General features: G+C 36.5%; 2 protein-coding genes across 2 annotated transcripts; both read left to right on the forward strand.

The window, feature by feature from the left end:
• Positions 1–942: 942 nt before the first annotated feature.
• Positions 943–14854, forward strand: LOC104210621 (uncharacterized). Its single transcript, XM_009759570.2, has 19 exons — positions 943–1094; positions 1204–1264; positions 1475–1511; positions 1975–2105; positions 2198–2284; positions 3596–3682; positions 4573–4660; positions 5731–5864; positions 6850–6989; positions 8320–8370; positions 8499–8581; positions 8657–8711; positions 9697–9811; positions 11352–11844; positions 11916–12129; positions 12223–12293; positions 13508–13676; positions 13757–13886; positions 13988–14854. The coding sequence occupies exons 1-19, from the start codon at positions 996–998 to the stop codon at positions 14713–14715; spliced, it is 2973 nt and encodes a 990-aa protein (XP_009757872.1). The 5' UTR covers positions 943–995; the 3' UTR covers positions 14716–14854.
• A 2767-nt stretch (positions 14855–17621) lies between these two features.
• On the forward strand, positions 17622–21667 carry LOC104210622 (receptor protein kinase TMK1-like). The gene is made up of 2 exons (XM_009759571.2): positions 17622–20140; positions 20914–21667. Exons 1-2 carry the CDS (start codon positions 17833–17835, stop codon positions 21438–21440), a joined length of 2835 nt encoding a protein of 944 aa, XP_009757873.1. The 5' UTR covers positions 17622–17832; the 3' UTR covers positions 21441–21667.
• The last annotated feature ends 1372 nt before the right edge of the window (positions 21668–23039 follow it).

The raw sequence follows: 23039 nt of genomic DNA on the forward strand, positions 1-23039 counted from the left end.
TAAAGGTATATCAATATATATAACTTAAAAAACATCTTCTCCTCTGTACAAGTTAGCTCCAAAACAGACGAAGTGGAATAACAAGTTCCCATCAAAACTTTTAACACAAAAACACAAAAGCTCAAAAATAAATAAACAACAGTCTACAATTTTTCTATAATTTATCTACAATTCCTGCAATATAATGTATGTCATGTCTTCTTCTTTTTTTTTTTTCTTCTTCCTCTTCTTCTTCTTCTTCTTCTTCTTCTTCTTCTTCTTCTTCTTCTTCTTCTTCTTCTTCTTCTTCTTCTTCTTCTTCTTCGTCGTCGTCGTCGTCGTCGTCGTCGTCGTCTTCGTCTTCTTCTTCGAGTTTCAATCTGAAATTCAGCCAAAACCAAGTCTAATCTTCACCAAAACCCCTCAAAATTGAGATATAAACTCTAAACCATATTCCCAATTATTTACAACAACACCCAATCTAAATAAATAATGATTTTTGAAAACCCAAATTTGAATTCAAAGCTTCAAAACTTTTTAATGGCTGTCAATGGTGTAATTGCTACTCTCTTTTCCTTCCCTCTTATATTATTGAAGGAACCCGAAATCATAACCATAAAAAGTTATTGTTGTGTATGAACTTTGAAGATTTGACTGGTTGTAGAAGAAAAAACCTTGATTTTAGACGTTAATGGTAGAGAGTTTCGATTGTTTTTAACATTGAGGGTAATATAGTTTCCTATATGACATAGGAATGTGAAAATTCTTTATGAAAATTTCTCTTCACAATACGATCAATGTAGGCCCACTTTTCTTGACACTTGGGCCTGTGCCGAACTCAACTCACTATCTTTCTTTAATTTTCCTGGACCCAATTCTTTGTTGAGCCCAGACCAAAAGATTGTGTCCTAACCCGAAATTGAAAAACCCTGTACCCATAAACCCCTAAAGATCTCCTCAGCACATAAACCTCAAAAGCTATCGCTTCGTGTTCAGTTCTTCGCAATCGGAAAAAAATGGGAAAGAATAAAAAGACGATGTCTAATGGCGATAGCCAACATTCACCTGCCACCATATTCGTTAACAATTTACCTTATTCTTTCACTAATGCCCAGGTAATTTCTCCTTTCTTCCCTAATAGAAACAAAATTCAGCTCTTTGCTGCTGCAATTCGTCAAAAAAGAGAGAAAGAAAATAACATACTGAGCTACTAATTATTTACAGTTGGAAGAGACGTTCAGTGAAGTTGGACCAATTAGGCGATGCTTTATGGTTACAAATAAAGGTAATTTCACTTGAAAAATTTACAAATTCAAATATGCTGAAGAAAAAAATTAGTTAGATGCAAGTAATGGTTTTCTTTTTTAATTGCCTAGTATTTTTAGTTTTTGCTATGTGTTAAAGAGAATTAGGTAAATGATGGAACACTTATTCCTTTATTAGGATTCAGTCTTTGTTGAAAAACTAATCTAAGTCTCCATTTTTATGTGCATAGGTTCAAGCGAGCACCGAGGCTTCGGCTTTGTGCAATTGTAAGTCAATGCATTTGTTACTACCTTACTGTTTAAATGTTGGAATGTCTGCGCCCTACTCAAAATTTCTTATCTCATTCTTGACATTAATGGTGTATGAAAAATGAATGCGAATAATTAAAAGGGGTTCTTGTCCTTTGCTCATTATCTGCTTATTTTAGTTTGTTCCTTTGTCCTTGATTATTTAGAATTGTTGTTTTTTCCTTGCCTTAATATACACGAACCTTTTCCAAACTTTATTTTCAGTCTAACATGCTGCCAATGTTGGAAAATGCTAAGTATTACTTTTGAATGCAAGGTGTCGATTTTACATGATCTGACACTATAAATAAATCATGGATTGAAGCAATGCTTCGTAGTTGATAAGTTACTTAAGAGAATAAATATTCAGTGGTGTGTTTCCAATCTTGTGTATGGGATTCGTATATTGTGCAACTTATTCTTCCTTTATGTGTTGTCATAGTGCATCTGTAGACGACGCTAACCGTTCCATCGAGCTAAAAAATGGCACAGTGGTTGGAGGAAGGAAAATTGGAGTTAAACAAGCTATGCAACGTGCACCCCGCGAACAACGTCGATCAAAGGGGGATCAAGGTTTGTGCCTCTTTAGTTTCATATTTTGCCAGATTCAATAAGGAATTGCACTAACATAAAGTACTCAACCTGTTGCTTATCTTGTTATTCAGAAAGCACCGCTGATGCAAAAGATGCCAAGGACGTTCCTTCTACTGAAATAGTCAAGCATGAACAAGCTTCAAGCTCTCGAGGAAAAGGTTCGTAGCTATAACATTAGAGATACTTTCAATATTAATGTAGCTTTTTAGTTACTAATTGCTGTCTGAGAACCCAATCCAGCACTTAAACTTGACTGCCTTAAGTTACTACATATAAATGTGATTGATGACAGAACCAAAAGAGCGCTTAATACATTAAGTGCCACATGTTTTAAATATTTTATGAAACCAACTTGGCTTTTCACTAATTTGAAACTGACTATTCAGAATCATGACATGTCCTCTAACACGTCTCAGTAAAAGGAAATGTAATGGAGATTTAAAACTTCTTTAGCTTTTTCTTTCAAAAGGTGATGTTTGGTTGGAGTAGCGGAAAAAATAAAATCTCCCCATAAAATTTAACATCATTAATATAATGTTTGGCTTCACTTTTCTTTTCTATAAAATTCAGCATTATTTTAGCAATGCTTGGTCCCAAATTTTCTTTTCCACATTACTAGTACCCACATAAGTTATACGAGAATATATATATTACTTTACCTAGGACAAAATTTAGAAAGGATTCGGGGATTAGCAACACATGGACCAAAACTATTAAATGACAAAAATAACCCTTATGTAGTAACCAATATTTTATTTTGTTAAAAGAATAACAATATTTTTAAAGATATACACTATATAGTATTTTTAAACAACAAACCAAGCATCAAGCAAAGAAAAGATACTTGGAAAATTCATCGTTGCTTTGACTTCATAGTACCATTTCTGGGCGTCATGGTCTTCCCAAATGAAAAAGGGACCGTCGATATTCATATGGCTAGAATTGCGCAAGTCATAACTGCCAAGGAAGATCACACACTTGCTCCACTGATATTGTCGGATATCTACCGGGCACTGACACAGTGTAGGTCGGGGGCGACATTCTTCGAAGGTTGCAATATCCTTTTACCAATGTGGCTAATGAAAACAGACACTCCTTCAAAATAAGTTGGCAAGAGATTTGGGAAGGAAATCCAAGCCATCACTTTCGATGTTTCCTCTCCTGCCTTGAACTTTGCATCATAGATCAAAGTTCTTAATTGATATTCCTCCCCAAACTTGTCCTTGACATAATAAACACCTTTCGACGTAAAATCAACAAAGTCTTGCCATAATGTTAATCTTATCAAAACATGCCTATCCCGTAGATATCCAATATTGCACTCACCTTTGATTCCACATTGAATAGAGACAATCGCATAACTCGTTTCTAAACGAAACGACCCCTTTAAAAAGAAAAATTGCACTAACAGAAAATACTCAATCTGTTGATTTTCTGACTTTTTTTTATCAATTATATTTATTATTCAGAAAGCACTGCTCATAAAGAAGACGACAAGGATGGTCCTTCTACTGAAATAGTTAAGAAGAAACAAGCTTCAAACTCGCAGGGAACAGGTTCTTTGCTGTAGCATACCAGTGTTATTTTCAATATAAATGTAGCTTTTAGTATCTAAGCGCTGTCTGAGAACCCAATTTAGCACTTCAAATTGAATGCCTCAAGTTATTATATATTAAACGTGTTTGATGACAGAACCAAAGTATCACTTAATACATTAAATGCCACGGCTTTTACATAATTTTGGCCATCAACTTGGATTTTCATTAAGTTGAATATGGCCGTTCATGAGTCATGGCATGCCATATAACACGTCTCAATAAAATGTAAATTCAAAATTAAGAGCCACCATATTCTAGATATTCAGTTATAATAATATTTTTATTGACATTTACAGAGATACACTTCAATAAATGTTTTAAGATATCTTGAGTGAATACTTATGTTAGATACACATAATGTAGAATAAATAATACATTATACATTTAAAAGAAAAGGTTTTGCATTAGCTTCATATTTGTTCATTGAACGGGATTTACTTTTACGTACAATGATAAGTATCATATGAGTTAGTAACCCTCAGGGGTTAGCCTGGTGGCAATTGACTTGAGCCTTGGGGTTTGCTCCCTTTCAAGGTCTCAAGTTCGAAACCCACTGAGTGCAAACAATTTCTGAGGGCCATCGGACTGGGTAAAATCTGAATTAACCGTGGTGCACTTGCGAGAAACTCCTAGCCGAGGGCCTGTGCACCCCCGGGATTAGTCGGGGCTCTTAGAGACTCGGACACCCGGTGCAAATCAAAAAAAAAAAAAGTATCATATGAGTTAGTGATTTTTGTATTTTAAAATTATTAGTGACTTAGATTATTCGATAATACAAAATTCAATCAACTTCAGCCTTCAGATTTTACTTTATAACAGCCCCTGACGCTGTAACTTAATGTTGGCAGAAAACCTAGGAAAACCCACTAAAAAAAGAAAGTCTGCATTGCTTTGTGATGGTGCTGCTGAAGAAGGAAATTATTCAGGAAAACAGAGGTACTTTGTTGTGTATTTGATACTGTTGCACTTTCATTTGTTAAATTTCTCTATTTCTCTTGATTGAAAATATTCTGTTTAAACTAAGTTATAAATATCATTTTGGAAATTGTCACTTTTTGTCGATAATAATTTTGGTATCGGCTAATTACAAAAAGGATATCTTGTATTCTAGAGTTTATGTTATATTGTTAGTATTATTTAAGGACCAAATACGAAGTACTAAAACTCTAGGGACCAGTGGATTAATCTTCTGTAAAATGCTGAAGGATGATAATTGTTGTGCTATCACATTGGACCAGGTCATCCGTTGTTATTCATTAATCATTTCCACTTCCTGTGGTTTTCATTTAATTTTTACTTTTAAGTATGCTGAGTTACTCTAGATTCTTCTTCATTCTTGGTGGATTAGTGCTGTAATATCTTGTCATACTCGCCTAACTTTTGAGTCTTGCGTCTTTGCGTTAGACATGATGCTGGTGTCTGCCTAGGCACTACTTAGGTGCTGAGGTATTTAGACCTTTGTTTAAAACTAATTATCACTTGTGAACTTTTTAACCTCCCCCGTTTACCAAATATAAAATTTTATGCGTCCTCACAGTTTTCTGAGAGCTAAAGTTTGTAGTTTCAGATTCATGTAGAAGTTTTTATTAGTGATTATTGGCTTTCAGGAGCAATTTTTCCATTGCGCTTAAATTTGTTAATTAAAACCTCAGGCATATCACACTTTTGAGGTGGTGAAGAATGATTTTGTATAGCTCAGAGATAATCTTTTGCACCCATGGAGTTCCCGTTTGCATAGATGGTTGAGTGTCTTTTGTAGAGAACCACATTCTTGTCTAGGTTCTCTGCCTTTTGTACCACTTGTTGAAGGGGGATTTTTCCCATATCAACTAAATATTACTTATTAAAAGAGAAACAGGCATACTGCATCACTCTTTGGCAGTTTGATGTTATGCATTTGAACGTTGAATAGTGATTGTGTAGTCTTTCCTTTCCCTTAGCCTTAGTTGACTGATGTAACTCCTCCTTTTGTATTTACTTCTTATGTCTTCCTTCATGTTAAACAGGGTCGCCAAGACAGTTATAATAGGAGGTATTGTAAATGCGGATATGGCAAAGGAGGTTCACCAGCTTGCGCAGAAGTGTGGCACCGTATGTTCTGTTACTTACCCTCTTCCAAAAGAAGAGATTGAAAGTCATGGTAAAACCATTTACATGTGCTTCCACTTTGCATTTGTTTTGGGTGCTATTTCAGCTGCTGCAGGCTATCAGATCTTTTTCATGAACCAGATTTAATCCTGTAATGACTTTCTTTAACATTACTCTTTTCTTAAAACACAGTATGCTTGCTTGTATATATGTGTATCTGGTCCTTTACATAAAGAAGGAAAACTTCTACAGTCAGTACTATAAATCATGGAAAAAGGGGGAGTACTCTAGTATAAACTCTTTTGTGTGCAAGCCATCAAAAAATTCTTATCTATGTTAAGAAGGGCATTAAGAAAGGGAAAGAACGAGTTAAGGTCTTAATAGCTATGATATAGTTACATCTCTATTAAATAGACAATCCTTACTTATATGGTCAGTTGCTGAATCAAGTGCAATGTCTTACACTCTTTGCAGCGGGCATAGTATCTCTATAAGGTTGAATTCCTCTAATTTTTGAGTTCAAATTCCTCGTTGTATATTTTCATGCTGTATTGAGTACATAAAGCTTGATCATCCTCTCTTTTGGATTACTGTGTTAGTCATTGATCATGCATGGTCTCCAAATTTTTTTCACGTAATCTCTTTCCTTATAAAAGTCGGTGTTCATGTAAACAGGTTGTTAACTTGGATTACCAATGTTTGTGCTTAGGTTGAAGCAGTTAAGAATAGCTCACTGCTTTGTTCTTAATATGTCTATGTTCAGCACTCAGTTGCAGTTTTTGTGATTAAGGTCTTTTTAGCAAATATGCTTACCTAAAAGTCTACATCTTTTTGAGTTAGTACTGCTTAATTTGATTTGTGATTCTCAATGGATTAAATCCGCAATAAACTGTTGAGGATTTTGGATTTGAAGCGGTTACTTTTACTATAACTTCCTTAGAAGAAACAAGTTGGATCATTAATTCCAATAAAAGTTATAAGATACATGTTATTTGACTTAGCCACTAATATATTTTACAAATCTATTGATATTCTAGGGCTAGCACACGATGGTTGTAAGATGGATGCTTCATCTGTACTTTTCACTAGTGTCAAATCAGCTCAAGCTTGTGTTGCATCATTACACCAAAAAGAAGTAAATGGAGCAACACTTTGGGCACGCCAACTTGGTGGAGAGGTGAGGTTGTTGTAATTTTGTTCAGATAATTGGCTGCTGCTGTTTTATTAGCTTTTGTCATGTGAGATGGCTTCCTTGGGGGAAGATTTAAGCAAGTTTGAAATAGTAGGACATGTCCAAAATTGTTTTTACTTATTGCTTCACCTTGGTCATGATTTCTTTCAGTGAAGACTATAATGGTAATTGTCGATGATTAAAATAATGAAATGCTTCAGTCAGTATTAATATTCAAGTCCATTGTAGAAATGCCTGAGGGATGAAAAGAACACACCCCTAGTAGCAGACATTCAAGAATTAAAATCCTAGATCCTCCTCATAGTGTGCACAAAGAGACTGTCTTTCCAAGGGAATGTAATGCTTAGGAAGAAGTCCTCGATCATTCACTTTATTAGAATAAAATAAAAATTGTTTTTGGAATGTGCACTTTGATTTTGAAGAAATATTTCCTACAGCTTCTGTCTCGAAGCTATTATTATTTCTAGCAACAATTCATTGGCTTCTTTATTACCACCCTCTCTTTTCAGTTGGTTTTACTTTTCTGGGGGCTGCTCCTTAACCTGAAAAATTGGTGATGTTAGCCACCATGAGCTACCGGCTTCCAAATGAAAATTTCATTGTGGACTGCACAGTAAACTTCATGATGGTCTTAATACTTTCAAACAGCTGTGGCTAATGGTGCAGAAACTTGTTCTCTACCTTCTCAGCTGTGTTTTAGAGCTCTTTCCTGCTAAATAGTTATAGTTCTTTAGGTAGGTATTAGGTTTTTACTTTACTGCTTCAGTATTGCTGTAGTGTGTTGACCGGAGAAAATACTAAGCATCTGAAAGTCAGAATGAAGAAAAAGGAAATACGAGTGACTCCCTTTACTTACCATGTTAATCAGTTCCTGGTGGGCCTTCCTCATGGTTTCTCATATTATTACTCCCAATTAGACCCTGCCTCTTTTTGATATTGGTGGTATCTGGGTTAATTTGCATATATCTCCACTGCACATCTTGTCCGGTCCACAAACACAGGTTGCCGAGATAATCCTATCCACCAAGGCTAGAGCAGATGGGCTCGCACCAAGTTGTGTAACTGCAATTCGAACCTGGCGTTTCCATGTTGTCACTCCTGCTCCTCAACCAATAATTGGCCATGCCTATGGGGACCACCTCATTTTACCTTTTATCTCAAAATATCTGTAACTTGTATAAATTGCTAGCGCAACATTCTTGTTTGGAAGAGTACTTGTTCCATTTTTACTGGACACAGTTTGCTGCCCAACTTTGTAAGAAGAGTTATATCAGCTGATGGACTTGCACTTTCTAATTAATACATTTGTGACCAGGGCTCAAAGACGCAAAGGTGGAAACTTATAGTGAGGAATCTTCCTTTTAAGGTCTACTCTTCTGTTCTCTATTTTATTATGTCTGTTCTATAAACTAATCCACTTTTAGTGTACCATTTTCCTTTATATACATTTGTGCTCACAGAGCTCTGACCTTTGAGCTTGGCAATAAAACATAGGCCAAAGTGAATGAGATAAAAGATCTGTTTTCAAAAGTTGGCTTCGTGTGGGATGTGGTTATTCCTAAGAATTCTGAGACAGGGTAAGGGACTTCCCTTTACAATCTAAAGTTTGTTATTGTTAATTGCCACTAGTAACCATTAGTAACATTTTGCAGGTTATCAAAAGGATTTGCGTTTGTCAAATTTACGTCGAAGCAGGATGCAGAGAATGTATGAACTTCATATTCAAATCAAGTAACTTCATTAATAAGGGTTTTAATTAGTTGATTCCCTTCTTCTATCTTGAAATTAAGAAGCTATTATAGTCTGAGGAAGTGAACTCTGAAGATGCACATGTGGTGAAAGAATTGATGAATTTGTTTTTATCCACTTTCTGAAATTCCCCTCAACCTCAAAGAAATGAAGCACAAAAGGATGTTTATGCCCCTTTTGAAGTTTTCAAATTACATCGAGACAGATTTTTTGTTTGGTTGTTGTCTGCTCAGATTCCACTTGTCAATTATAGCGATATGGATCTACATTTGGCAATCCATTTTGTTGTCATTCTCTTTTACAGTTCAATACCAACTTCTGTTTTTTTTTTAATTCGATTCAGCTGTAGAAAAAAATGAGTCGATTAACATCTTCTTTGTTACTATCTTAAACCTGCTATATTCTCTTGATGTGATTTTTTTTTTAAAAATAAAAGGGTTTCTTAAAGCACCTGGTGATGTGGTCTAAATAAGGGGCCCGGGGCTTTGTTTCACGGTAATGGCATAGCTAATTACCTTTTCTGATACTCATTTGCTCCCTACCTAATCTTGGAAAGAATAAGTAACGACAAAATGTAGCTGCTCTCCGTGTTTACTCTTTATTCATAGGGTGCTTTTTTGAGATCAGATAATCTTTTACTACACAAATTAGTACAAGATGTCAAACATAACCACTAGAGTCTTTAAGGCTTACTGAACACTTCCCTTGTTAAAGTGAAGAATCATACTTTTTGCCACAGTTTGCATATCTCGATAGATATGATTGGAGTTTCTCTTTTATAAGGAATATGTGAGTGATAAGCATCACAAAATGCTAGTGCTTCCAATATATGTTTTCAATAATGTACTTGAGGAGCTTGCACCACTTTGAACTTTCATTTGGTTATACCCTTGGATTCTTATCTAGTTGAACTCCTAATTTTGTTTTCAATATCTCTTTGTAGGTTATTAAGACATTTAATGGGAAAACATTGAGTAAACGAACTATTGCAGTTGATTGGGCCGTATCAAAAAAGGTTTATGCAGCTGGTGGTCAATCTTCAGCAACTGTACAAGATGGTAAGTGTCTCTCTCTTTTTGTCTGAGTGTATTTGTTATATTTTGCTAGATATGTCATCATTTTCTTAATCCAATCATATCGAGCAAATTTTGGTCTTTAGGCATGGAAATGAAGTACTAGCGTGGCATCTACCTTTTGGTATACTTCTTGTATACGAGTTTTTTTTTGTGACCAGACATATAAGAGGTTTCTCTGATTTAATACACCATTGGATCAAGTCAGGAATAATGATTAGGCGGCTCATGTTGGTTTTTCAAAATTCTTTGGCCAGATCTATTTTCTTATTTTTAATGAGTGTGCTTAAAAAATCACCAATTTGATAAGTATACTGTAGCGAGCAGACATGAGACAGAAACATAACGCGGATGATGTGTATGTGCTGCTTTTTGGCTTTTGGAAAATCCCTCAGGCCGTAGATTTTTCAATCTCTTCTCCTTGCTCAGAATCAAGGTCTGTTTCAAGGGGCATGTGGATCAGAGGCTTGCAGAAGATAAGGGAAAAAGGAAAATTTGCATTGACCTGCAATGGACTCAGATCTATCTAGTATAAGCTGAAACTAAATGCTAATTGTGCCTTAATAGGTTGTTGCATTCTTTGCTCTATAATTGAGATACTTCTACTCCTTCTACTAAGATGGATGATCACTTCGTAACATATCTTAGTTGCTTTGACTCTGTTACTCAAAATGTGTTTGGAATGCTAATTTCGTTTCGTATGCCTCATCAAGATCTTCATGTTTTGAATCGGGTACAATTTTGTTTAATAAAAGATCCATGTGTGCAAGTCTTGCTTTGCTTGGTTTCTTGAAGTCCCAGTGTCCAACATTTCTCCTCTGTATATATGAAGAGAACTAAGTTCTTTTAGAAGTGAAGTTGAAATAATGCAAGTATCCTTCGGTGTCTAGGCACCTAATGCGTGATGTGTGGTTACTTGTAGAGACCTGTTAACAATAGTTTAGGTATTTTGGGGGGTTTCTCACAAGAGCTTGTCATTGTTGTCTGATCATGCTTTTAGAGCTTTTTATCCCCTTTTTTCCTCAAAATGTTTCTCTTTGTCTTTCTGTCAGAAGTATCTGTGCTTCACTTATTAGCAACCCATCAAAATATTATCTATCCTCCCTTGAAATAGACCTTAACATGACCAACTACTACTCCGTCGTATAGGTGCTGCGTCATTTCTTAGTGTTTTGAGGGTATATTGCCCTCTCACTAACCTCCCTTAAAATAGACCTTATAATTACTAACTACTAATCCGCCGTATTGGTGCTGTGTCATTTCCTCTCCCTAGTGTTTGAGGGTATATTGCCGTCTTGCTATTTTCTTTTTTAAACCTTTGTTAAGTCTGATTTAGAGAATATTGAATTCTTGATGGTTGTCACTTCTCATCCATCTAAACTGTTCCACAGCTAGTTCTTCCTTTCTTTTTCATTTTGGTGCTGATGTTATAATCCTATATCAGTTACTTTGTTTATGCTCTTAAAGGCATTGCTTCATGAGTTTGGGAACATAACAAATTCAATCTACACTATTTTCTCTGCAGGACAGGACGCAAAAGATGATAGTAGTAGCGATACGGATGAAGACATTGAAATTGATGGAAAATCTCAGCAAGCCGAAGAGGACGGAGATGACTCTCACCTTTTAGAAGAAGAAAATAACCAGACTGAAGTTAATTTTGACGAAGAGGCAAACATTGCGAAAAAAGTTCTTCAGAATTTCATTTCTCCAACTTCAATTGGGCCAACTACTTCTACAAATGATTTTTCAGGCCTTCCCAAGCAGGGGAAGGATGTTGAAACTATTCTCCCACCAGATGAACCACTGGGTGCATCTACGGCAAATAAAACACCACACGACAATTTAGACAAGAGCAAAGAGATTAATGCTGGGCAGAGTGAGGGAGCAGATGATCTGCAGGGAACAGTTTTCATTAGCAACCTTCCTTTTGATGTTGATAATAAAGAAGTCAAACAACGGTTTTCTGCTTTTGGTGAAGTGGAATACTTTGCTCCGGTTCTTGACCGAGTCACCAAGTATGAGCTCTACGGTGTGTTTACACTTTGTTGTCTAACGGCTCCTAGTAAACTTATTCTACATGTTGCAGGCGACCAAGGGGTACTGGTTTTCTCAAATTTAAAACAGCAGAGGCTGCTGAAGCTACTGTTTCCGCTGCCAACGTTGTGGATGGTTTGGGTGTCTTTCTGAAGGGTCGGCAATTAAAGATTTTGAAGGCTTTGGACAAGAAAGCTGCTCATGATAAGGAGTTGGAGAAGGCCAAAAAGGAGGATAATGACCACCGCAACCTTTACCTGGCAAAGGTTAGTTTCTATTGCTAATGCTGTCTCGGCATTTAACTTCTTCCAAGAGATTTTTTAAAATTAATGTGGATGTAATCTGTTTTTCTGTAACAGGAGGGTCTTATTGTGGAGGGGACCCCAGCTGCTGCAGGTGTTTCAGTGAGTGATATGTCAAAGCGCAAGGGGTAAGTCTTACCAAGTTTTTTCTTAAATTCAAAATGGTGGATCTTGAAAGGTTAACATGCTTTTGGTAGTGCATATCCTAACAATTAACCTCATATCAGCTGAGTAATAGTTTTTTGGAAACTCGGAATTGCCCCTATTCTTATGACTCCTTTTTAATAAAAGCTTCTTTAACATAATATAGGACAATGATTCATAGAGCAAGACTGATCCCTTAAGAGAAGTCTATACGCCCCAGAGCAAAAAGGAAATATATGGGTAGGAGTGACTTGTGTAATAATAATAATGTTTAATATTTTATAAAATTAGAGCTCCCTGTTAAGACAATAAAAGGTAACAAGCTGGATATAAGTTTGTGATGGAAATCTGCTAATTGTGTTTGATAGAAGTCCCACATAAGAACAGTGGAAGAGCTACAGTTTTTTTTCCATTATTTAACCAACTTTCCTTAATAGAAGCAGGAAAGTTTGGCCCATCTCTGTTGGACTTGATCTTCCTCCTGAATTGCCTACTCTAAGCTAGACTTTTTCTTTTACGTGAAAAATAGAGCGCGTAAACTTGAAAAAATTAGCCAAGTTTTTAGGAATTGCAGTTCAGGATGACGAATAAGGCTCTAGATCATGAAAAACTCTTAGGTGGTGTATGCTGAGTATCTTTCAAGAGTTTGAACTATGCAAAAGGGTGAAATTACAGTGGGTTGGCGTCACACACATTTTGTCAAACGGAAATGTCCCCGTGATGAGGCTAATTTTCTTCTGACGAATAACATTCTGTTGTTTAGAGTGCAACTGGTTTCATAGGTAATGTCTTGCAGTCACGAGAGGTGAGTCCTTTGTGATTTTGCTAGTTTGAGGATTTAGTTTGCCTCTACAGGCCACATTTCAGGTTGGTGGCAACTCCCTTTACAATAATTCTTGTAAATTTTCTGCATTCAACGGTTAACAAACGCTCCTTTTTTTTTTTTTTTTTTTTTTTTATATATATATATTTTGGCATGCCAGTGTGATTTTCCTTGGACTATTTATTCCTTTCCTTTCACTTTAGGTTGAAACTGAATTGATTAGCAAATAAATTGGATGAATAGATAATTACTTCACCTTTTACTCTTTTGATGACCTTTGCAGAATGCTTTTAAAAGTTGTGGAGCTGTTCTATTGCAGTTCTTAAATGTTTTGTATGTTCCTAGCTTGCGATGCTAATGTAGTTCCTCACTCAGGCTTCAAGAAAAGAAGATGATCAAGCTGAAATCCCCAAATTTCCATGTGTCAAGGACACGGCTGATTGTATACAATCTTCCCAAGTCGATGAGTGAAAAACAGCTGAAAACACTTTGCATTGATGCAGTTACCTCTCGTGCTACTAAGCAAAAGCCTGTGATCCGGCAGGTGAGCTATGTTTTGAAATTTAGTCTTTACAGTTTGGCTATTTTTGTTCTTGCAACTCATTATCTTTTTCTATGTTGCAGATAAAGTTTTTGAAGGATGTGAAAAAAGGACAAGTAGTAGCAAAGAATCATTCTCGCGGAGTAGCTTTTCTTGAGTTCTCAGAGCATCAACATGCACTTGTGGCTTTAAGAGTTCTCAACAACAATCCTGGTAATGTGCCTTTAGTGTGCTAGATATTGCAACCTTACGTGTTTCTGGTGAATGTTAGGATTCTAGGTTTATGGGTTATCTGAGTAATTATGTATTTCCAGAGACTTTTGGTCCTGAGCATCGTCCAATAGTGGAGTTTGCTCTTGATAATGTGCAAACAATGAAGCTTCGTAATCAGAAACTTCAGCAGCAAGGTTTTAACAAGAACAGAGAAGATCTGCAGCAGACTGCCAATAAAACTGAACTGAATCCCCGTGATAAACAGTCAAGAAAACGCAAGTCCAGTGGGGACACATCAGTTGCTGGGAATAGAGATGTAGTGAAAAGCAAACGTGTCAGAGGTGCCACCGCAAAGGAAGGCAATGTGTCATCAGTTTCAGGGAGTAAAGATGGAGATGAACTGAAAAATAGAGGTGCCAGAGGAACCAACTCCGAAGAAGAAAGAGATGAGAAGAAGAATAACAAGAAGGAAGGTAAGAAGCTTGGAGGCACAAAACAAAAGCCAAAAGATAATCAAGAAGGAAAAAAGCTTGGCAGGTTTGGAAATGAACATTCAGATAATGCTGCTCTCAAGGTTGGACATAAAGAAGATGTTGCAGTGAGAACAAAAAGGAGGAAGTTGGAAGATAAAACTAACCAACAGAAACAAACTATGAGTTTACATGTCAAGAAAAAGGATAAAAAGAATAAAAACCCGGCGGGACGGGATGCTGAGGACAAGTTGGATATGCTGATTGAGCAATACAGATCCAAATTCACAAACAGTTCTAATCAAACTGATAGTAAGCAGCAGGGCTCTAAACAGCTTAAAAAGTGGTTCCAATCCTAAACCAATTGTTCTTCTGTAGCTTAATTTTATTTGATGATAACTGAGTATCATTTTGGGTTTGTATTTTGTTGTATTCTCCCCTTAAAATATGGGATAACAATTTTGGTTTTAATATATGGGATAGCAATTTTAGTCAGAATTTTTCTTCTGTTTTTTCCTTTTTCTTTTAGCAATTGTTTTTACGTTCTGTTCTTAGCTCCCAGGACATAAACAAGGACATGACCCTTGATAGGAAGGTGTAGAGGTCGGGGATTAGGGTAGTAGGATAGGTGGTCTAGATTGTTCATACCGGTAATATTAGTACGCACTCTTGCATTTTGTTGGTAGTAGGTTTCTGTGACTACCCTTAGTTTTCTTTCATCTTGGTCATCTCATTATTGTGTCGTTTTTATGCTGCTTTTACATGGCTTTTGGGTGCCGTCCCTTATCCATCTTTTCATTAATGTGGTGCTTATGCTTTCCTGAGCCGAGGTCTATTGGAAACAACTTCTCTATCTTCACAAGGTAGGGGTAAGATATGCATATACACTATCCTTCCCAGACCCTATGATGTAAGATATTACTGGGTATGTTGTTGTTCTTAGCCCCAGGGCGCTTACAGGATGTGACACAAGGGGATTGGAAAACTGCGAAAATGCTGCAGTTGAGAGGTGAACCTATTAACTAAAACATTTTTTGAACTCCTTTTGCTGCTTTATTGGAAGTTTTTCGTGCATTAATGAGTTACGAAATTTGCCAATTTTTATTAGCATGAGATTATTAGATTGTGCTCATAGGCCGTAAGGAGGCATAAGAGAGGAGTGTTAATAGTGCGGCCAATAGAGGTAAGGAAAATAAGGAATAGACACGAACAAGAATAGGTCTTTTGCAACAAGAATAGGGAAACAAGTAAGAAGTTGTGGTTCACAAAAATTGTTTTTCCATTTTGTCCCAATAAAATAAAGCGTGGATATTCAAACAAGGAAAAGTTTAACAAGATAACTTCCAAGATTATGAACAAGAATTTACCATACCACTACACGGTAAATTATAACAACAATAACCTAGTGCAATTTCCCAAGTGGGGTCTGGGGAGGGTAGAATGTATGCAACCTCACCCAACCTTGGAACCCTACCTTGGAAATGCATAGACTAAAGAACCATTACACAGTAAATTACAAACAGTAATATAGGAACATAAATTAAGAACATCTCTATGTCATCAATTTGAAATCAAGATAACATAAATACAAAACTACTTACTTAATTTGTTACATTGAGTAACATATAAAAATCCCCGTGAAATGTGTAATCTTATTAGATTTAATCCAGCATGTCCATATTAAACATTATGGGGACCCCACTCGCATGTGCCAGTTGTATTCGTTCCTTTTACTCTCTCTTTTCATCCAAAACAAACTTCTCCTATTATGGAAAGCCGCTGTTTGGCCAAGTTTATTTTTGGCCAAAAATACTTTTTTTTTGGTCAATAGCATTTTTGGCCAAAAATTAAGGTGTTTGGCCAAACATCTGAAAGGAAAAAAAGTGGTTTTGAGGAGAAGCAGAAACAGTTTTGGAGAAGCAGAAAAAAGTAGCTTCTCTCCAAAAGTACTTTTGAGAAAAATACACTTAGAAGCAGTTTTTTAAAGCTTGGCCAAACACTAATTGCTGCTCAAAAGTGTTTTTCAAACTAATTAGCCAAACACAAATTGCTTCTCACCAAAAGTACTTTTGAGAAAAATACTTTTAAAAAAAAGCACTTCTCAAAATAAACTGATTTTTGCAGTTTGGCCAAATGGGTTATTACTCCCACCATTCTCATCCCCTCGACTCTTTTTTTCTTTTGCACAATAATATATGCACTATTATGCAATTTGTAACCCATATTTCACCTTTTTATCTTTTTTTGTTTCTTTTCTGGTTTTGTTTTGTGATAGACTACATTTCACCTCAAAGGCCAACTGAAATACAAATCTAAAAATAATAATAAAATGGATGTTTTCTTGTTAATCTCGATATTATATTGACATTTAGGTAAAACCAATAATGTCATAATGATTTTAAAAGAAATTATATTCAATCGCGTTCAATTTATGTGAATACATTTGGCTTGATACAGAACATAAGAAAAAGAAAGATAAAGACCTTTATGAAAAATTAAACATGTCATGATATTTTCTCGGCTATAAATATATGGAATTAAGGGTAAAACTAGAATCTAAAAGGAAATATGTGATATGAAATAGATTTTTTTCCGATTTTTGAGAGTTAATTTGGTTAATCTTTAAAATTAAATTGAATTAGATTAACTCAATATTTAAAAGTTAAAATTTAGATATTTAAAAATTATATAAATGTAATATAAGTTACAATTTTTCTCATGTCAATGTGACGAAAAAATTATATGTCAAAATATTGTTCAAAATTTAGAGCCCGTTTGGACATAAGAAATTTTTCCCTTTTTTTCAATTTTTTTTTAGTTTTTCCCGAAATCAGCGTTTGCTCATAAAATTTTCAATTTTCATTTGAAGATGTATTTTGGTAATTTTCGAAAATTTGAAAAACTCTAAAAATCTGTTTTTCAAATTTTTTACTCAAATCACTCACAAAACTTCAAAAACAATACAAAGTTATACTCATGTCCAAACACAACTCAAAATTAAAATACCATTTTCACTTTGAAAATTTTTCTCCCCTTTTTAAAATTTTTACAATTCTTATGTCCAAACGCCCACTTATATTGTCCAAACCCCGAAAAGCGAAAAGGTTGACACAAATAGAGTATTAATAAAAAAAGGAAAAATGGCACGGGTTAAAATGCAAAAAGATGGTATATTATAGGGTTCAAAATGCAAAAAATATGTCCTCCCAGCTCAGCAAAACAAAAATTCCAAATACCAAATACCAAACCTTTTTCCTTTCTTTGTTCCCCTCCGTCTCCGCCGTTCAATCTGCTACCTCTCTTTCCTTTTTCTAAAAGCCCGCATTTCCCTTTTTACACTCTCCAAAATTCTCCTATATCCCCAACTTTAAGAAAACCCTAAACCTTTTAAGGAAAAAGAAAGAGAATTTCCAGTTTTCTGAGCCATTCATTCCTTGAACTTCTTCTACTGTGTGTATTTCTTTGTTCTTAACACAATGAAATTGAAGAAACTCCAATTTGGTGGTTCTGTGCGTTTGTTAGTACTGTTGTTGTACGTTGTATCATCTGTATACTCTCAGGAGGGTAGTGCTGCAAACGACGCTGCAGTGATGCAAGAATTGAAGAAACGAATCAACCCGCCGAGTTCACTCGGTTGGAATGACCCGGACCCGTGTAAATGGGGGAAAGTTCAGTGTACTAAGGATGGTCGTGTGACTAGGATCCAAATCGGAAATCAAGGTTTGAAAGGTTCTCTCCCACCAAACTTGAATAACCTTACTGAATTGCTAGTATTTGAAGTTCAAAATAATGGACTCACTGGGTCACTCCCGAGCTTTTCCGGGTTGGATTCGTTACAGAGCCTTCTTCTAAACAACAATGGGTTCACTTCAATTCCTACCGATTTTTTCGACGGGTTGACTTCTTTGCAAAGTGTTTACTTGGATAAAAATCAGTTTTCGCCATGGTCAATACCGGAAAGTCTGAAAAGTGCTACGTCTATTCAGACTTTCTCTGCCGTTTCTGCTAATATTACTGGTACAATCCCTGATTTTTTTGATGCATTTGCTAGCTTAACAAACTTGCATTTGTCGTTTAATAATTTGGAGGGATCTCTGCCCTCAAGCTTTTCGGGCTCTCAGATACAGTCATTGTGGTTAAATGGTCTAAAGGGTAGGTTGAATGGCTCGATCGCTGTGATACAAAACATGACTCAATTAACCGAACTCTGGTTGCAAGGCAATGCGTTTTCAGGCCCTTTGCCTGATTTTTCGGGCCTTAGTCAGTTGCAAAACTGTAGTTTGAGAGATAATAGCCTCACTGGTCCAGTGCCAAACTCTTTGGTTAATCTTCCTTCGTTAAAAGTGGTTGTATTGACAAACAACTTTCTTCAAGGGCCTACGCCAAAATTTCCATCTTCAGTGCAAGTGGATATGTTGGCTGATACCAATAGTTTTTGTTTGTCACAGCCGGGTGTTCCTTGTGACTCACGGGTTAATACACTGTTGGCTGTGGCTAAAGATGTGGGGTACCCTAGGGAGTTTGCTGAGAATTGGAAGGGGAATGATCCGTGTTCCCCTTGGATGGGCATTACTTGTGATGGTGGCAACATTACAGTGCTGAATTTTCAGAAGATGGGACTTACCGGGACAATCTCTCCCAACTACTCCTCCATCACATCATTACAGAAGTTGATCCTAGCAAACAATAATCTTATAGGAACTATTCCAAATGAGCTTGCGCTATTGCCTAACTTGAGGGAATTGGATGTTTCTAATAATCAACTTTATGGAAAAATCCCACCATTTAAGAGCAATGTTCTTTTGAAAACTCAAGGCAATGTCAATATTGGGAAAGATAATCCACCTCCACCTGCACCTGGAACACCTTCGGGGAGCACTCCTGGTTCATCTGATGGGAGCGGAGGTGGACAAACTCATGCAAATAGTGGTAAAAAGTCTTCAACTGGGGTTGTTGTGGGCTCAGTGATCGGTGGTGTTTGTGCTGCCGTTGTGCTTGCTGGGCTGTTTGTCTTTTGCCTTTACAGGACTAAACGCAAGCGGTCAGGTAGAGTTCAGAGTCCACACACAGTGGTTATTCATCCTCATCATTCAGGATCTGACCAAGATGCTGTTAAGATCACGATTGCTGGTTCAAGTGTCAATGGAGGGGATAGTTGTGGAAGCAGCAGCGCACCTGGGGACTTACACATTGTTGAGGCTGGTAACATGGTGATTTCCATTCAAGTTTTGAGGGATGTAACTAACAACTTCAGCGAAGTGAATATATTGGGGAGAGGTGGATTTGGAACTGTGTACAAGGGGGAGTTGCATGATGGAACTAAAATGGCTGTTAAGAGGATGGAATCTGGAGTTATGAGTGAGAAGGGTTTGGACGAGTTCAAGTCTGAGATTGCAGTACTTACTAAGGTTCGCCATAGGCATTTGGTTACACTGCTAGGATATTGCTTGGATGGAAATGAGAGGCTGCTTGTATATGAGTATATGCCACAAGGGACACTCAGCAGGTATCTTTTCAACTGGAAGGAAGAAGGGTTAAAACCCCTCGAATGGACAAGGAGACTAACCATAGCATTAGATGTTGCAAGGGGTGTTGAGTATCTTCACGGTTTAGCTCAACAGAGCTTCATTCATAGAGATCTGAAGCCATCAAACATTCTCTTGGGAGATGATATGAGGGCAAAAGTAGCAGATTTTGGACTTGTTCGCCTTGCTCCTGATGGAAAAGCTTCCGTTGTTACAAGGTTAGCTGGAACTTTTGGCTATCTTGCACCAGAGTATGCAGGTAAAATTCATCTTGTAACTTGTTAACTTTCATTTTATTATTGCATCTATTTGCTTACATAAACCAAAGTATGCAAGTGTATATAAGGTCAAATAATATGAAATTAATAGGCTTATGAGGACAGCGGATTCAAAACCAATAAAAAATGAAGTTGGAGAAGTTCCTGTTGTAAGTGGCAGCAGATGAACTTTTGCTGTAACATATATCTTCAAATGATGGACTGGGAATACTGAGAACATAAAAATAAGTAATATGCCTCAATCAATGTAAATTGAAATACTTCGGAGAAATTATTTTTTACTTTTTTGCTTGACACCATCTATTTCCTTGATAAAATGTAGGAATTTCCTGGTGACATGGCTCTGATTTTCATAAGTCAGTTCTGTTGTATTCACTATCTCTGTTGGACAAAGAGATTGATAATACCCATTGTGTGTTGTGCTCTGTTTACAAAATAGTGTTGGATGATGACTTCTTCGTATTGGGAAAAAGCACTTGCCTTTCTCTGATTAAAAACTTTCTTCCTCGATAATAAAGTTGTGTTACTGTAGTTCATATCCTTTAGGCATTGATAGGGTTCTTTCATTTGATTTCTGATTTACATTTTATTCTCCCTACAACAACGCCTCAATCCCAAACAAGTTGTGTTCGACTATATGAATCCTTAGTTACCATGTTCAATTTGAAATTCAATTTTACAAATCTCATCTTGAACTCCATTATTAGTATGCAAGAAATAGTTAACACTGATTATTTTTGTTTTAATTGAACAGTTACGGGCAGAGTAACCACGAAGATTGATGTGTTTAGCTTTGGTGTAATTCTGATGGAGCTAATTACCGGAAGAAAAGCTCTTGATGAATCACAGCCTGAGGAAAGCATGCATCTTGTCCCATGGTTCCGCAGAATGCATATTAATAAAGAGACATTCCGAAAGGCCATTGACCCCACAGTCGATCTTGATGAAGAAACTCTGTCCAGTGTCAGCACTGTTGCTGAGTTGGCTGGTCACTGCTGCGCTAGGGAACCCCATCAAAGACCAGACATGGGTCATGCGGTTAACGTGCTTTCATCTCTAGCTGAGCTCTGGAAACCAGCAGAGGTTGACGAAGATGAAATATATGGAATCGATTATGACATGTCCCTACCCCAAGCAGTTAAGAAGTGGCAGGCTCTCGAGGGAATGAGTGGCATTGACGGCTCTTCTTCATACCTAGCCAGCAGTGACAATACACAAACAAGCATACCCACCCGTCCATCTGGATTTGCTGATTCATTTACGTCAGCAGACGGACGATAATTTGATCTTTTGGCCTAATGTTTCCCTTTAGTGGTTTGGTTTGTTCAGTAATTGTACTAATCCATTGTATCTATCTTCACCTTCTTTTTTTCCCCTTCTTGGTTCTGCAGGGTTTTGTTAAGATCCCAGTGACAATATGCAGTTACTTTCATCTGATTCTTCTTAAACTTTTACCATCCTGTTCCTTCTTTCTAGAAGTTATCCAATACGCAAATATTTTGAGGCAATTCTGATTTCACGCTAATTACTTTAGATTATTTTGAAGGGAAGCCTTGGCGTAACTAGCAAAATTGATGTCATGTTATCATCACGGGTTAGAGCCCTGGAAACAGCCTCTTGCAGAAACGTAGGGTAAAGGTTGCGGACAATAGACCCTTGTAGTCCGTCCTTTTCCCGGATCCCACGCATAACGGGTGCCCTTACTTTGAATTCTTTCATCCTTTCTAATCTCATTTGGAAGTCTTTTTTGGTGTGTCTAGATTATGAGCCATCAAGATTTTAATATGGGAATGTCAAAACTCACCTTTCTTCTCAGTTAGGCAAGTTTAAGGTCATTATTATAACCCTTGGAAGGTAGTATTAGGTTACACAGTGACAAAAGGCTAATATTTTCTGATATAGATTCTCTTGGACCCTTTGTAATTAAATATGTTATCTTAAGTGGCTGAGAGAAATGATTGAATGGACCAATATCTTGTGGCCACGTTGGGGTACAAAACCAAAATAAAATGGGGCCTGCAGATTTTATTTTGTCATGATTTGCAAGAATTAAGTCAACTATTATAATTTAAAAAATGCTTTTGATAGGAACAGGGAAGAAATAGTACTTGTTAATTAGTATTTGCTTCTATCAGCATGCTTAGAATGTAGCATTAGTTTTCTTCTATTCCTTAATCTAAAGCCAGAGAATGATGCCAAAAGTCTTGACAGTCCCTGTACAGCTCAACCCCCACCCATTAATGTCTGACTTAACTATTGTTTTTTTAATTATTTATTCGATCTCGTACTTTTTTCAACTACTGTAGTCAATTTATAGTTTCTTGTTTGATTTTTCTATCTTTAAAAAATTATCCCTTCCACTAGATCCCAGATCCCACCACTTAAGAAGGGTTTTTTACTTGCACAAGTACTAGTATTAAAATATTCTAGTCTATCATTAGGGTAGAATAGCTAAAAGGGTATCGGGTATCTAGATATTTTGATTTCCTAAAAGGTTATTCAAAATTTTTGAAAATTTGACACGGGAAATGCTTTGTTTTAGGTAATTTTATTAATAATGTTTCGAATGATTTATTTGTGTTTTTCTTAATGGAGATTGAACGGTTTCTCAACCTTAAAATTTCGAGAAACGTGGTTCCCTTGTTTGGAATTCTTTATTGTTGTGAGGAGATTGGGACGTGGGGGAATATATTTGTAGATAATTTTTTTCCGTAGGGGGGGTTGGGGGGAGGGGTATGGTGTGACAAGTGCATGATAAGGACTGGAAGGTGCGTGCTAGCAAGATTACTTGTCTTTTGGGGATCTTATTATTGTTTAGAAATATTTTATTAAGTACTAGTTTTCGAATACGTGCGTTGCATGTATATCTCATACTAATTC

The sequence above is a fragment of the Nicotiana sylvestris genome, chromosome 1 (genome assembly GCF_000393655.2).
Source record: "Nicotiana sylvestris chromosome 1, ASM39365v2, whole genome shotgun sequence".
Lineage (NCBI taxonomy): Eukaryota > Viridiplantae > Streptophyta > Magnoliopsida > Solanales > Solanaceae > Nicotiana > Nicotiana sylvestris.